The sequence below is a fragment of the Lates calcarifer genome, linkage group LG24, assembly GCF_001640805.2.
Source record: "Lates calcarifer isolate ASB-BC8 linkage group LG24, TLL_Latcal_v3, whole genome shotgun sequence".
Lineage (NCBI taxonomy): Eukaryota > Metazoa > Chordata > Actinopteri > Centropomidae > Lates > Lates calcarifer.
Genome location: NC_066856.1, coordinates 15,724,314 through 15,741,841, shown reverse-complemented (window position 1 = coordinate 15,741,841; position 17,528 = coordinate 15,724,314). Strand labels below are relative to the sequence as shown.

General features: G+C 40.4%; 1 protein-coding gene across 7 annotated transcripts in view; it reads left to right on the top strand.

Annotated features, from left to right (window-relative positions):
- LOC108900020 (RALY RNA binding protein like) overlaps window positions 1-17,528 on the top strand; it is a 78,691-nt gene that overhangs the window by 27,687 nt on the left and 33,476 nt on the right. For 5 of the 7 annotated variants that reach the window (XM_018700807.2, XM_018700805.2, XM_018700810.2 and 2 more), the window contains exon 2: window positions 5,849-6,122. In XM_018700807.2, the coding sequence (XP_018556323.1) occupies window positions 5,867-6,122 (256 nt within the window). In that variant the 5' untranslated portion in view covers window positions 5,849-5,866. Of the gene's footprint in view, window positions 1-5,097; window positions 5,203-5,782; window positions 6,123-17,528 lie in introns of those variants that run through there. The other 2 variants (XM_018700806.2, XM_018700809.2) reach the window with 2 other exon arrangements.

Genomic DNA, 17,528 nt, shown 5'->3' with positions numbered 1-17,528 from the left:
CTCTGTGCAGCTGTATACTACCATACAAAGAAATGAAATCTTGTCATTGCAGCTGAAATGTTCCCCTGTCCGTCACAAACAGTGGACTCCCCCCGGACAATAACAAATTCCACTCATACATCAGCCCATGTTTGCCATGCCCTGGCACACAGGAGTTTCTCCCACAGCATATTACACATTTCCCCACTGCAGGTGAACGAGAGCCAAGTGAGAAATTACTCCATTTGCATCTTAGCTAATTGTATCATTGCTCCAGGCTTTTTAAGAGTCAATGAATTTTCTGAGAACAGAGTTCGGAAAGAATAAACAGTTAGAGCTGCAAAGCATAGAGTCACCATTTGTAGTGAAATGAGGTTTGCTGCAGGTAAGAGAAAAGGGCCCTGCTGAGAAAGGCAGTGGAACTGAAATCAGATAAGATGTATGAGGTACACATGGTATAGTGTTTCTACTAAACCATAAATATTGTAACCACCCAAGTAAAAAGACATTCTCTAGAATACAAAAAATTAAAGTATTTAGAAAGTGGACTGTTAAGTCTTCAAATGTAGCTTGCTAACGTTGTTCCCTTCAGAATTCTTTGATGTACGGGCTGCAGTTTGGCATGTATGTGTGGAGGGCAGCAAGTCTTTATAAGATAAGAATAAGGATTGAGTATACAGGTTTGTCAGCAGCAAATGTACACCACTATGGTAAACCCAGAGAAGAAAACGTGCGTCAGACCCAAAGCTTCAAGCAAGATAAACAAGTGGGTTTGTAATACTAAGACTTGTCCATGTTACATACTGAGTCCTGCTCGACAAGCAGTGTCATGATATCTACAAAAGTCTTTGTGCTAGTGTGCACTGATGTTACCAGGCTTATAATCAGAGCCTGGTTTTAGCTCTGATTTTTTCTCCACCATCTCATGAGAAAGATGTAGAAAAATGTCTCTTTAGCTGCTGAATGCTGCAGTATGTTAGTAGGCTAGCAGCTAACGTTTGGTGCTGGGCTAACAATGCAAAAAAAGTTCAACAATAAGGGCAAACAGTACAAGGAACAATATTGATAAAATTTATCTGTTTAATGGTATTGTGTTCAGTGTGTGTTTCTACATCCACTGGCTTCTTCCTATCTATCCAACCTCCCTACATGGAAAATACAGTATATTCACACTGCAAACACACACGTTGGTATCAGATCCACTATTCTTCTGAACCGAGCATGGAAGATGATTATCAAAGAAGCTGCAAACATGCCTCCTCACACTATTCTATATAAAAGGCATTTACCTCAAAGATTTTGCTGTCTTTTTCCATCCAAGTATTGTTCAGAAAAACAATCCTCCTGACTCGTAATAGCCATAAATAGTAATGGTGTGTAAATGTCCCATTTGCTGTAATTCATTCATGATTTTTACAGTGCTCCAAGAACCCTCGGCTGGCAAAATTAGAGTTGTTCCTTTTCCTTTTATAGACCATCTCTGCTATAACTGTCTACTTACTGAGTTGAATTTCAGCCAAACACTGTGTGCCCTGACTCATAAAGCCAAAGGGCAGCCAGTGATTGAAATTGTGGGGAAAATTAGGTTTATGTCTGTCTATCTTGGAGACTAAACTAATTTTTCAAGAGGCAGGTAGAAAAGTGGAATGCACTATATGGCATATAATTGCCTTGAGTCCATTCTGCTGTTGATATTAAATTAGATTAATATACAAACTATTCTTTTGGCTTCAAATCAGACAAAATGTTGTGTCTGCAGTTTGTCCTTGTGGCACAGAATAGCTTTGGTCTCTGACCACACTTCACAAAAGCAAACATATTTATGGCTGGGTGCACCACAGAGATGCTATGCAGCCAACAGTACAAATACAGACATTGATTTACAAATGGAGGGGATTTTTTTCACAGTTGTTGCCATTGCTTTCATTGCAGAGAGACACACTTTGAGACAAGATATAAATGGAAGGAATCCATGAAGCAATTATTCCACCTCTGCAGTACATGGCAGCAATACCAGTGGAAAAGGTGTATCAGGCCACCTTTCTCTGTTCTGTTTCAGTGAGCAGCTTCTCCAGCCTTTCCTCAGCCCGTCAAGCTGCCTTGGCAACAATCAGAGCAGAGTGGCTGAGGCATGGCAAAGAGAAATGTACAGTGGTGGAGTGGTAGGAAATTACAAAAGGAATCAATTCAATGAGTTCCCTCCCTCTATGAAAAAATGTCTATAAATCAGGCAGGTGGCCAGAGCCAAACAACAACCTTTTAAGAGCCTGTCTACAACGGCGCAATGCATTACAGAGCAAGCGAGAACTCAGTAATATGGTTACTTCTGCTCCACAGTAAATCCCTTCTCCTTTCACACCACCACAATCCCAACACAGCAGTGCTGTCAACCACATGACCTTGGGGCTTTTTCTGCTGACCTTATCCATATGTCTTTATCATTGGTTGGAGATTGGGATGCTTTTTGTACCATATTACAAGCAAGGCATGCCAGGATTTTATGTAATGCCAGAACAGCGCAAAGTGTTTCATTCCAAAAGAAGACATCCACCTTTTGAAAAATGTGTCACCTATTCTGACATGACCGCACTGGCATGAAAGTGAAAATTAAGACTTAACTGTCCTCTGCTCTTTACTGACAAAAAAAGCAGAACTGTAGAAGCTGTAATCATTCTTAAAGAGCAGGTTTTAAACACCAGGTCGTCATTTTTCCTCTAAAAGCAGTTTGCCGACTGCATTTCTGGGATGAAGCTCCTCTTTGTGCTTTCATGATAACAAATGTCAAGCCCTCGGAACAATTATTTTGCCAATTACACAACCGGTGTCTATCACTTCCAGTACTGTTTTCCCATGTTTCTCCCCATGACACTATCACTTCATGGGATGTGAAGCTTAATGGAGGTTGTAAATAAACTAAAAGGCAAGGTCAGCAGGAAAACCACTGATGGAATAAATTAGTGTCCTGCTCTAAAGAAAACAACAGTGAAGACAACATGAAATATAACAGTAAAGAGCAATAAAAGGGCTCCATGACCGTTACCCACTCCTGATTTATCTGACAAGAGAGGCAATCTAACACTTCTCCACTGATTTGCCATGTTCCCCATGACCTGTCCACAGACATCAATATGGGATGGGCATTAGATTGTAGGTTTAAACTACTGTTAGGTGGCCATTGTGGAGCTCATTTGAGTTAGCACATGTATGTCTATGTGCATGCACTACATGGTGCTGATAAATGTCAAGGTCACTTGAGAGATGGCGAGCAGCAGACACAGACACACACACACACACATATGGAAACAAACACGAGCTGATGCAGCACTGTAAACAATGAGCCCAGAGGAGTCGTGAATCATTAAACACCTGTAGTGGTTGCTGAATAATTCTGGAAAAGTGAATAGCATGAGACTTTAGATGGTGTAATGCTACAAATATGTGCTGCCAAGTGAAATAATATGTGTTTATCCATGGATGAGCAGCTGAATGCCTAGCATGGTCACAGTCTCAGGTGTAATGGTTGCCTGATAGAGAATCCCTGCCTTGTAAATCACATGGCTACTCTCGTATTTCTGGATGGCTGCTCAGTTTCCTCCTTCATCTAGATACAGAGCAAGTGACCTTACGACGACACACAACCATCACCCAGTTTGTGAATTACATCCTCTTGCTGTAAATTCCGACATAATCTCATGCTATGCTATAATTAGCTGAACAAACCTGTTATAGCACTTCACTGCATCATGTAAGTGTGAAGATACTGAGGCCACACAGTGTCCGCAGCCTCCTGCAATGGAAAATTAAGTTGGATAAAGAGGGAAAAAAAGACTTCCAGTGAGAAAATATGTGTGTGCATGTGTGTGTGTGCACACAATATTCCAACAACATCAGTGTTACCTTGGTTACTAATCCTATTTACTGAGGATTGGATCCATTATTCAGGTTCTTCGTATCAAAGCCGAATAGTTGTTATCACTGTGTGTCAGGGACAGAGACTCAGAGGAAGTAAATATTGAATATTCAGTATTTAATGCGCTATGTGTAATCAATTTTGGAATATAAACTGTAATGAAAACCTGGATTTCTACAGATTTAAAATGAAAACATGTGCTTTCATTAAAAAGAAAGCCAGTTGGAAAAGCAATGAGAAATATGTGGGAACCATATTTATATATGTATCTATCTACTTTACAATAACTATAATTAACTATTAAGAACCTGAATTGTTTAATAGTGCATCCTTTCCTTTGGGTAGGTATAATTTCCCTGATTCTGCAGCCAGCCATCTTTCATAAAGCTAACATGCTGGTTATGAAAAGGTCACTTAGAAATAATTGGAGGGGAGCCCTACAAAAGCTGAGGCTAATGTGCACTGATAACTTGACAGCACAAAAAAGTCTGAATAAAACTGTAACATGAATTACAGCCTACGCATTCTGTGATCAGTGAAATGGCACACAAAGCATTAGGGATGCAACAATATGGGTATTGAGATAGCAAAGCTTTCCCACTGACAGCCACTGTATTTGGTTTCTCACAAAGTGGAGAAAACTGCTGCGACATTCACATATTGTTGCTCCTTCTAATTCACCCACTCAACCATCCAGTGGTATTTCAACCATGCAAAAATGTGGCTTAGGTAAGCAGTTGACTAGCCAGTGACCTTGAAGAAGAGTTTGATAAAGTAAACCTTCATCTACAAAAGCCTTCATCGACAAAGAGTGTATTTTCATCAAAATTAATTGATTTTAATTGTGTGTTTTTATGGGGCCCCAGAGTATTCAATATTAAATAAATAAATAAATAAGACATTAAGAAATGCATAATCATATTAATAAGTAGAGTAATTATACACAAATAATTACACAATAATTTTAGACAATGGTAACCATTCATATGAAATGTTATTTTATTACTTTTATGTTCATATTAGTAGATTTCATATGCATTTCATTATACTATTTTTATTTTCAAAATGCCCTTTTCATATGTCCATTTTATTCCACAATGTTTTTTTTAAACAGTAATTGTTTTAATCCATGTCACATTTTATTTCATGATGGCAGTTTTTATGACAGAAGAGTTGCCTCCCAACTGCCAATCAACTGCAAGCTGGCTAACTAGCTAGCTCCTGCTGGCTAGAGAGAAACAGCAGACACACTGCTGAGGTAACTCTGAGGTTAACCCAAGCTCACAAACCAGCTTAGCTAGTTAGCTGGTCAGGTAGGTGGCATGTAAAGGTAATATAAAAGGGTTAGTTGTCTTGCACTGTGTTCATATAAAGCAAGAGATAGTTGGTTCATTCAGGATTTCTTTGGCATTGTTGTCACTTTAGCAAACGGGAGCTAACATGCTTAATTAGCTGAGCCAGTTAGCTGTCTAGCCTCCCTGGCTAACCAGTTAGCTGGCTCAGTTAATGTTTAAGGTGACAACTCATTGTTAATGGTGGCAGTTAAGTGGTTAATTAAAACTTATTTTGGCACATTGGTTTTACCAGATGTTTATCTAAGACACATAATTCTGAAGAGCTAAAACACAGTCTGTGGTTTCTCTAGCTAACAGGTGCCAGATAATAAGCTAGCATGCAGTTGGTGGGCCTGTCCTGTTGGGAGGCTGGCAGCATGTGATATGAAAAGAGAACATAATTTTATTTTTTAAAATGGATGGTTTTTAATTATTCATTTAAATTATTGAGGGTTCTATGGTCCATTCATATATTACAGTATATGTTTATTTATTTCACAGTGTCTTATTTTGCCAATCTAATATTTAAAATCTTGGGCTTCCATAATGTTTTCTTTAGGAGCAGAATTAGCTGGAGTTGGCCTGTCCAAAACCTCTAAAGTCTCCCCCCCTGTCTGTGTCCCAGGAGGGCAACTGGAGGAGAATGACTGGTAAAACCCAGACGAGCAACGTGACCAACAAGAATGACCCACGCTCCCTCAACTCCAGAGTCTTTATTGGCAACCTCAACACAGCCATTGTCAAGAAGACGGACATAGAGGTCATCTTCGCCAAGTACGGCAAGATAGTGGGTTGTTCTGTACACAAGGGTTACGCCTTCGTACAGTACATGAATGAGAGGAACGCTCGGGCAGCTGTGGCAGGAGAAAACGCTCGCATCATCGCTGGACAGCCTCTTGGTGAGTCTTCTTTTCTTTTTTTTGGGAGAAACTTGTGTATTGCTTGCATTGCAGATGCCATTAGGAACTCATGAGGAGCCAGTAAGATACAGTCTATACTGTGCTTCACAAAAACATTCCCCTTGAAATACAGAATGTTTCGTTAAAGCCTTTTCTTTGCTAGAGGAATGGATTGTCTCTCATGGGAACATAAAATGCCTCGGGCATCTCTCAGACTTTTAGTTTAGAACCTCCCTCGGCTCCTAAATGCTGAAGTGTCTGTGTTTGTTGTCACGCTGTTTTGGAGAAAATCCCAGCTGAATCCGTTAACTGATCCACTAGCGAATGTAAGCACAGTTTGATGTTAACATTTACCAGGCAGCAACTTGCAAAAAGTATGTCAAAGTTCTTGTGACACACTACTTGGAGCAGAGCAGAGTATGTTAAATGGCATGGGATGCAACTACAGTTGCATTGATTTTCTAGTGTGCATTCACTTTGTAATGGGGTTGTTTTTGTGGGTTGACTGTGAAATGTTTTTTATTCACATTTGTTTTGCCCGTGGCTGGGAGGCAAAATATTTGTGAGATTGGAAGATGGAATTCTTAAGGTACCTTTCTAGACAAAAACCACAGAGAAAAATCCTGTTTATGCAGGTCTTTGTGTTTGACTTTACCCCCAGAAGCAAACAAAGCCACCTTTTAAGTTTGAATGTAGAATCAGTTTTGTCTGTGAAGAACATAGTCTTAGACCTTATCTTGTTAAAACATCTTTGTGAAGCCTTTGGGATTAATTGCAAAGATACAGCAAAGCACGTTCCTGGATACAACTGCTTTAAAACATAATTTTAAAATGAACATGGCTGGATAATACTGCATAGAGTGTTTCAACTTAGGAAACTGGGGAGTAAAATGTGCAAATTTCACTGCATGTCAGTATGTTACAGAATTAAAAATATCAGAGCAGTGCATGATGGAAGTGTAGTGGGAAACTAGAGTGGATCATTATGTAAATGCAGAACATGTGTAGAGGTGATTTTTGGCTTCCAAGCTTTGACCTCACCACTCCCTACAAAGATACATCAAGTTCTGCACAGCAGGGATTAGGGAGTGACAATAATATTATCTTGCCCATGTGAACATAGCCTCTGGACACTGGGTGGAGGTGTAGTGGAGAACATGTTTGTTTGCAGTTCAACCAGGAACTGGGATGGATTATTATATAAATGTAGAGTATTTACAGAACTGATATTTGGTATCTGGGCTCTAACCTCATCAGCCCAAGCTGGCGAGTGTTGATGATAGCACCCCCCCCCACCAACAGAACATAAACTCAGACTCTGCTGGAAGACACTGGAGTCGAGGTGGAGAAAACAATAATGGTTCAACCAAGAAATGTGGGCCAAGAAGTAAAGAGTGCAAATATCACTGGGTGACAGTATGTTACATAGAAGAAGCAGAGTTGTGAAGTTCAGCCAGTAACTCAAATGCATCATTATGGGAATGCAAAATATCTTCAGAGTTGGCATTTGGCATCTAGGCTTTGACCTTGTCCACAGGGATAGAGCACAGTTCAGCACTGGGGAGTGATGATAATAACTGCCCACCCTAAGGGAATACAGATCTGAAGTCTACAGATGGACACTGGGGTGGAGGTGGAAGTGGAGCTCTTTAGCTGACTGCCAGAACTAGCTTGCTTCGTTCACAGTTCAGCCATGGTTTTGGTATGAGTACAGTGCCTTCACTGGCATTTCAGCAGGACACGTGTTTGTCAACGCAGGTCCTTAGGCTGGATGATGATCTTTCTAACCGCTCGTACACTCTGCCACTCCATTACACACTATCCTCAGGGCATATTTTGGGGTTGGTAGTGAGAGCGAAAAAGTTTTATTCAAGATAATTAACACAAACCCAGTTCAAGGGCATTTACATTAGTAAAAATGATATTCCCCATGCTTTAATCTCCTTTGTTAATGAACATTAGCTGGAATTAACATAATTTATGTGCAGAATGAAAACTGAATATTTAAAGAAAGAAAATACAGAGCTGAAGGTTGTTGTGTCTCCTCTACATCAACAGGACAGGTTATTGATCTGCCTTTTTTTCTAGACTTCATTTATCAACCAAAAGCATCAAACCAATATTCTGACTCAACTTGCCACTTGTAAAAATCTATCTAACTGCTGAGAGATCTAAGTGGTTCCCTCATTTGATCTCCGATTGTTGAGATGATGTTGGCTGTTTATGAAGGCCTGTCTGTTTGGACAGGTGTTGGCTTTTACCTCTGCACACTCAACATGCAAGACATTCCTTCTAAAACTGATTAGATGATCTGATATTACCAAAAATTTAATTAAAATTGAAGATTTTGCATCTTTATCTTACCATTTCTCCATCAAAATGAAAAACAAGAGCAAGTAATGATGGTCTCTCTTTGCCTGATTAATGGTGGCAAATGGCTTTTTGCTTTTTAAGGCTTTCATTATTTTGATATTTGGCATTATGGATGTGGTAATCAGCGAATAAGCTGAAAAACACATCAGTTATTAAAACCCAGGCAGAACCGGGTCCATCGCCAGTCAGAGCTAAAACCACTGAGCACTCTGCCATATCCATAATAATAGCATTAGTGATTTATTTGTATCTTCTCTGCAAATCATTTGACTTTCTTCACGTGATTGCTTGTTTTTGGTTGAGAAACTAAACATAATCGAAAGTATTTTCATTACTCCAGCGCTCATTTCAAACCAACCTTGCAGCAAGGCAATCCCTCCCTCACTGTTATCACTCAATCTACAAGTCATGTGGCAGGACTGTGACTGGGAGATACATCCTTAATTGACAATTAAGGACACCCTCAATCTCATCCGCCTAAGCTGATGCTTTTTTTATTAACATGGCGGAGAAATGAATCTGGCACATAATGATTTGGAGTTGAGGAATGACCTCCACAAAGAATCTGTCTTTCTGTTCGAAAACATCTCATTAAAGTGTTATTACCTGCAAGCTGATTGAACCTCGATTTCAGAGATCTCATCTGTAGGTAAGCTAATATTGCTGTGTTATAGGAGGAATTGCAGTCATATATGTTGGTGTTTCAACAATTATTGTCTCTGTTTACTGAGATCATCCACCGCCCACATATGAAGAAGCAGAACGTGTTGTGGAGGCAGAGATACGTTTCAAAAGCATGCTTTTCTGCTGGCAGTGGTCACTGGAAAAGAGGTCAGTGGAATAATCACATCATATACTGCGACTGCACAGATCCACTTCAGCTGCTCAGACACACTGGTGATGACTAATCTGTGCACTCAATGACACACATGGGTCAAAAGATCATAGCCTGCCTCCACCACAGGCCACTGTGTGTTTAAATATATGGATGAAAAACAGCTGATGAACGAATGAAAATTCTATAATAACACAGCTGGCAGAACCTTCCTCCTCTCGCCGCTGAGTGAAAAATGGATGCTCCATTACCCTATCAAATCTGAATAGGATTTCATGAGAACACATCTATGATTGTGAGCACAGCAATCATTACTAAATAGCAGTACATGTGACGCTATTCTGAATGGCATAAGTGCAGAATCTCAACGCAATTCAGAGTTACAAGTGTGAAGACATTTTTTGAAAAGCACTTCATATGAGCACGGATGTTGAATATTGAGTCCTATAGAGCAGACATGAATAATCTTTCCTCAGTTGTCTCTCTTGCCATGAAGCATTTCAAAACTGCAGTATTACCTATACAGACCTGCATTGAAAACTGCTATGGCAGTACTTACAGGAAATGGTGCTAGATTTGTGGAAAACAGTTTTGGAAAGTTCCTGCCAATATACAATGTAGAAACTTAGAAGAAAGTAAAGAGTTTGTACAGTTTTTACCAGCTTTAATTGTTGAAGTTGTTCATGAGATGTCTCGCCCCCCAAAAATAGTTTTGTTTTCCAGTAGCATTCCCATGCACTATTTGGGACATTAGTGTCAACACCAAAAATCAAAAACCAATCAATATGAATACTGACACTGTCATTTCTGTGTCTCTGTCCATGGTACTGAATCTGTGTAGTATTGTGTTTCATAGTATGACTAGTTTACAAGTAATTATTACCATAAATGACTTAATTATGAATTACATTTTGGAACAATCCTGACACTATAAAATTTTGAAAAACAACATTTTCCCCAAAGACAGTTTTTTTCTGGAGCTGTGCCAGTTTTAAAGGCACATAGGTGTTTTCAGTTATAATAAAGATGTACACTGGATTAGCTGAGACAGTGTGCTGCTTGTTATGTAGCAAAACAAAACAAAATATAAAAGACTAAAATGGAAATAAGGCAGCAGTGTGATGTTGAATCCCTACCCACTAATAATCAAACAGCAGCAGGTAATGCACAAGCTGTGGCAAACTTTATTTTCTTATTCTAACAGCTGGTGGTGGCAGAGACAAGACAGTACCTTTTCAATATGGATTCATCCATGACTAGTCCAGCTCAAACTAGTGCTGTGCCAGTGTGATGTTTTTGTCAGTGAACCCAATTAAGCACAGTCTGTACATGCAATCACAATCTAGAGAAGAGGTCTAATTAGACAAAATAATTAAAATCACCTCTGTGATTAGTATATTTGTTGTGCATTCTTCTTAGAGTATAACAAATTTTATGTGTGAATGCACCACATGCCTAATTCCTGCTTAAAATAAGTGTGTAGCATATACTGTAATTAAGACGCAGCACCAGTCTCTCTCTCCCTTTGTCCCCCAAACTAGTTTTAATTTCCCTACAATCACAACAACATCACTTACAAACATGTAAGTGTTACAGCCATCTGAGGTCAGCTGTTCTGTTGTGGCATAAGTCATGTTAAGTGAAAATATCTCTATGTCTTGCTCGTGTTGCTGTGTGGTCCCATTCCCTCTGGCTAAAAGCTGACTGGGGGAATTCTTTGTGACACAGTGACATGATGATTGCTGGCATCCATGCACCTCGAATGCATCCAAGCAGTTTCCCTCCTCACCCACGGAGATCTATCCACCATATCTCTATGGCCTTGCTCTTCAGTGGACTCAGTGGGCTGCCATTGAGACAAAGAGGGACAGATTTTTTGCCCTGAGCTTTCCCGGCATGCCCCATGCCTCCAGAGTTTTTGGGAAGAGTTATGATTGTATAATACTCCTTTGAATTTGCACCAAATACTTTGCAATGCATATCAGTCATGCCCTTTATGTGGTAAGATGAGTATCTATCTTTTCTTGTTTTTCTCATCTACAGAAGTGGTTGTTTCAGCTATGTCCTGATGTGCCACCTTGTGCTTGTGTGTGACTGCCCAGAGGTAGCAGATGTGTGTGATTGGCAGGTCGTGATTGAGGCCCTGATCGAAAAGGGTCAAAGAAAGAATAGCATCCTATATTTTTCTATGAGAGGCCATGTATGAAAATACAAGCTGTTGTGCAACCCAGGAGCAGAGAGGAGCAAAAGAGAACGACGGAGAGAGGTTAATAGCAGAGAGAGGGTGAACTAACAACATCTCTGGAGAGTCTGTCTGGTAGCAACACACCTGATAATCTTCCTTCTGTTGACTCTTGTGTGGAATAGCCTGACCCTCCCAGAGGAGATCTGCATTCCTTTCCACCTGGAAGTTTCATGGTGAAGGTCCATCCCATTACAATATTAATGGCCACACTGAAGGATAATGTGTGATGGATCACCAATCATACTGCCTCCAAATGGCATTGGCAAGAGTTAGGCACATAAATAATAAAGTGATTTAGATGCAAAATCCATCCTAAGCGGATTACAAAGGCAGTGGCACTGCAATCAATCGTCATTTTGGGCCAACATGATGCATAGCAAGCAGCACAGGACACAGAAACTCAACTATACTGGGAAGAGAGAGAAGACTGAGCAGGGACAGGTAGTAGGAGGATGTGTTGTGGGGTACTTACAGTGCGTCTACAAATACACCTGCTGGAGATATTTCTGGATCCACTCTGATATCTAATTTGATTTGTTTTTTCTTATAGATAACTGGCCAGGTACAGTTGATTCATTGCTATTTTGGGGTATTTGGAGCATACCTACTGTGGGCTTTGATGGAATAGAAGCTTTCCCTTTTCTTAAAGGCCCAAAACAACTAACAACTTTGGGCGAAAGGGTAGATTTTCCAGCTACCAGTTTGGAGCTCCACTGCTATTGTTTCTAGTCATGCAGATGGCAAGATCAGTCAAACTATTCACCATGTTGGTTAGCTGATGTATCTTGATAACTTTGGTGATCCCCTGACTTTTCCCATAGCGCCATCATCATATAACATCTCTAATTTGTCCAGTACTTTGCTTTATGTAGTAAAAATAATAAAGTAATGGCATTCCCATCTGCCTCAGTTGTACATTGACAGCAATGACAGCATGCTAACATGCCAAACCGAGCTTTCAAACAAAGTGCTGATGAAATTTCAATCAAATTCACTTTATTGGACCCATCTCACAGCATGATATACAATGAACTTGAAAGATTATTTAATTTTTTGTTGCATTTCAGATGCCATAAGTCAGACTTTGATGTCAGTCCCACAGGATTAAAAACGCAAAGACACCACTGTCCTGCTAAATATGTTGAGCCGGATGTAAAAATGTTCAAAGGCATTCTGGTAAAAGAAGGAAAGATGTCACTCACAGAGACAAAGATGAGGCTAAAATGCAGCAAGTAGATTGCAACACCACCCCCTCACAAAATACAGGTAACTCCTTGAATGCACTGAATATCACAGGCTTGACATTATAAATGAAAACCCGAGGGGGATTTTTTCTTTTATGTCTATCCAAACCAATCCGCCTGCATCTTCTCCACCTGGCTGCTGTAATTCTCTCTATCATTCACCATTAGTATTCACAGGCTCGCTCTCACTTTGAAATTTGCATAGATAATTCCAACTACAACTACAATAACTGCACAGCTCAGTAACTTTATTTCGAGAGCCAGGTTCAGAGGCTTGAACAGTCATAAGTGAGAAGCTGTATGGGTGTTGCAGTATGCAGCTAGATGGGCCAATTCCCCCTGATCCACTGGCCTGAACCTTGCCAAAGCTAACCCCATAAGGCCCCTCTGTGTCTTTCATGTCCCTGTGTTTGCTTCTGAGGCTGTGAGAGTATTCAGCGTGTGAACATGTGCGTGTGTGCTCGTATGTGGGGTTTATGTGTGTCTGCAGAGGAGAAACGTTTGAAAATTCAGGTTTACGCTTCATTCAAAGGATTTTTGAGTCAGCGAACCCAACTCACATGAACCATAGTATCAATATAAAATATTTTTCTTTTCTCTTTCTTCTCTTAGTCCCTTTCTATCTACCTTTTCATATCTCTTCTTGTCCTTATGGGTGATTAGAATGCACCCTGGTTGTCCGTCTCCTCCCTCATTAATCACGCTCTGAGAGACTGGGCCGGACATTGAATGCACAGTTGGCCTGACCCAACGCTCGACAAAAAGCATCCATAACACCAGGCGCAGAGCAGAGCAGTGTGCAGGCTCGCAGTCATACAATAACAACAAGACTATAGCCAAGGCAGGGATTTATCTGAGCTGTAATGTATTCAGAATATAAGAACATGTTTCCTTTGTGGAAACAATACTGAAGAAATTTTTAAAGATTGTCATTGTGCACTTAATAGGCTTTAATAAAGCCACCAGGAAACCAGGAAAGCACATTTCCCCGGCTGCCAGGATCTCTTTCCGTCTCTCTGTCTGTCCCTTTCTCTATCCATCTCTCTCTTTCATACACACTGACAAATGCTTTAGTGGGGCATGAGCCACTGTGTGGACAAAGTGAGATGGATTACTGTGTGGATTTTGGCAGGGGAAACTGCAGCTAATTCTCTGATTAGAAACCTGGGTTCAGAAGGCAGAGAAACACTGAGCTGTGAATCAGAGTTGGAGCGCAGGGCTCAGTGGGCTCCAGAAAGCCATGTGTGTGTGTGGGCATGTGTGTGTGTGTGTGTGTGAGGGGGTGGATGCATATGCTCATGTGTGGATGTCAGAAAACAAGCTTGTTTTAGTGCTGTGTGCATGTTTTGTGTGCAGGGATCTGTATGTGTCATACAAAACACAGGTTAATTATCTGATTTCTCACATTCAAAGTGTGATGTTCCTTCACCAGTAAATATAGTATATTATATAAAATTCACACTCATGCATGATTCAGGGCAGTGCGCTGGTTGTCTGGCAGGTTGCATTTTTGATCCTGCTGGTGTGTCACAGTGCCCTTGAGCAAAACAAAGAAATCTGCTTCCTCAGCACAAGCAAAATGCTCAAAATGAAAAATGTAATATCCCCTCCATAACAACCAGGTGTTCCAGAATACATCCAGTGGATTCCTAAATCGAAATTATAGAGATCTCATTATCACTTCCAAATTTACTGACAGTTTCAATACAAAGGCTAACGCAACACTATGTGGCAGTGTTTTTTTTTTGTTTGTTTTTTTTTTGTCAAATATGTGTAGAAATAAATCATGTTTTCAATTCTGATAGTGTAACTCCGACTCTTTTTATGAATACTCTTAACTGAGATTACATGATAACCTCAGGAAGCCATACAGTGAACTGAATTTGATTTATTTATTTCAGTTAAAATGATGTTAGTTTAAAGGTTCTCTCATAGCACATCTCTTTGCATAATTCAAGCACAAACAAGCAAAAAAGCAAAAACAGGAAATCTTGCATGATCTCACACAGACGAAAGGCTGCTAATTAGAAACACAATTAAAGTCAGCTTGATACAAACAAGACAGCATAGTTACTGTCTCAAGGTAAAAAGGGCTGAAAACACAGTTAGCAGAAAAGCTGTTGTTGAAATCAATATATCCATATTTTCCTATTTGGTGTAATAATGCATAATTGGTAATTTCTGTATTTTGTCACATTATGAAAAGTAGAAGCTTTGTGGAAGAAAAAATGGTTTACTATTTCAATATTTCTTCTACATATTGAGTTTTAACAACACCAGAAAAAAGAGAAAAATGTACTACGTTAAAACTAATGCTATTTTTGTTACCCATAGAGCAAAATGATCTGGAACCCCAAACCATAGTCAAAGTTCTAGCCCAATATAGGGGAAATTTTAGCCATTTTTTTTAAATGGCAAAAGAATATTTGATGTTTATGTAAATGTGTAAATTCAAATCTCAAATGATGGACAAAAACTTTCAGCCCAGGTTTTTTATGCAGAGAAAATGCACAGGTGCATTAAAACACACTTTTTGAGGAACCAAAGCCATAGTCAGCAAATCACAAGGGCTAACACATAAGTCTTGGAGAAATACTCCAGTGCAACTAATGACTTTTAAGGTAGTGTAGTGATGAATTCCTTTCAAACCTTAAATAACCTCAGGTTATGACAGGAAGTGAAGTGTAACATTGATGCTGACATGAGTCAGCAGTAGAATCCATCTTCATTCCTGTCCTCATATCTTCCAGCTGACCAACCAGCCACCTCAGAGTCTGAGGCCACATTTTTTTCTTTTAGCTGATTGAGGATCCTTGAAGCTTCTGTCCTTTCCTTTTAGCTGATAGCAGTTAGTAAATAAACTGATGGGAGCCCAACTCTGAGATGAATGGTGGGGACAGTGAGAGACAGGATTAGCTTGAAGCCTAACAAGCATCCTGGCTACGATGTGTTCATTAATATTACATCCATCCACAGAGAGAGAGAGAGAAGGGGAGAGGCGCAGGCAGTGAGGGGAAGTGGCTTTGGACCACTGAAGGAGAACAGATAATTGTTCTCTGTGCATACTCAAAGACGCCTGTTTACTACTGAGAGTTTAGGTTCACATTTAGGGCATGCTGATGCAGACAGGATGGATTGGAATTAGAGCTGGATTGCAAAAAGTAACACCACAGACTAGATATACATGTTAGCACACTGCCTGTTATGATTAGACAACATATTTAGAATTAACATTTTAACTAAAGAGGCTTGTCTTCACTCTCACTTTATCTACAAAAGTCTTGGTGATGTGTATCAAAAGTAATAAGCCTTTTGTGTAGGATTAGTGTTCCTACAGATGCTCCACTTGTGTGTGCTGAGAGATAATACTTCAATAGGAAAACTGGGTGTTTGTGCCCGGTGTGCAGTCTTGTGATGACAGAGACCACTGCAGTGCGACCTTTACTCAGAGCATCAACTAAACAGACCTTCATAACAGACTTGACACAGACTCCCCTGCTCCCAGCCCAGAATGGAAAATCTGCCCTTTAACACTCCATAATAATTGATCCAGTCAGTCAAGTCTGTCTCTTAATTGTCAATGGGCACCTCAGGCTGAGCGACAAAAGAGAAATCCAGGCGATAAAAGGTGACGTATTGTGTGAGTAATGGTTCGTGACTCGTGATTACACATGCAGTGATAATTACTGCGACCCGTGGAGGGGTTTCTGTGGACCCGTGCTCACAGGGCTCTGCAGCGTAACCCCCTCTGACTCTCTCCCTGTTTAGTGCGTGAATTAAGAATCACTGTGACAGACTCACTGGGGAGTTTGCCCCCCCCACAAATGAAGATGGACAGTATAAACAAAATAACATTAAAACAGCCCATAACCTCGCCCGGAGCAATGTCTTGCTCTCTCATGTGTTTACTTTTCACATTTCCTCATTTGACTTTGCATTTATTCTCCTTTCATCTCCCCACTCTCTCATGCTAGTTTGCTTCCACCCTTCCTCATTCCCTTCGTCCTCTTACGCACAAGAGTTCCTCGCAAATTAAGCTGCAAAGCTGTGGGGCTTGTGAGTCATTGCATCTAGTCACTAGTGTAGAAAATCTGACTCACAGCTGGGGGACGGCCACCCAGCCTCGGGCCCCACTGTCCGGTAAAGGTCGCGCCGAGCATGATGACGGTTAACTACCTCAAGTTTATTGCAGTCAACACTTTGCATTAGCTGCAGCCAGGAGTAACCACCCTGACACCACCCAGACGCAGTTTACAATCAGGCCATAACCACCTCAAGGTACTCAGAGCACTGTTTAGAGCAGCGGCGCATGACAAAACTGGCCACTTGGCCTTCTTAGACCTCAAGCCTGCGCTATTTTGGGGAGTGGAGGAGCAGCTAGAGGGATTATTCTGCCACTGAGAGGGCAAAGATTTGTTCCTGACAAAAGATCTACATGCAAGCATATGTTTAATTGAATATACAGTGATTACACAAAACATCTGCTGCATTTTTGCAGCCCTTTTTGTTCAGTCTGACTTATCTCAAAGCTTAAAAGTCTTTTCTCAAACTCAGCTTCTCCTCCTTTATCTGTTTCTCCTCCTTTGTGACTGCTTTAGATTTAATTAGGGAAATCAGTGAGGGATAATGACATCTACCTGAATTGACCTCTTTATAAGAAGTGTCCCGAATGTTTTGCATATTCAGTGTAGATTTGATTAAGAGACAGA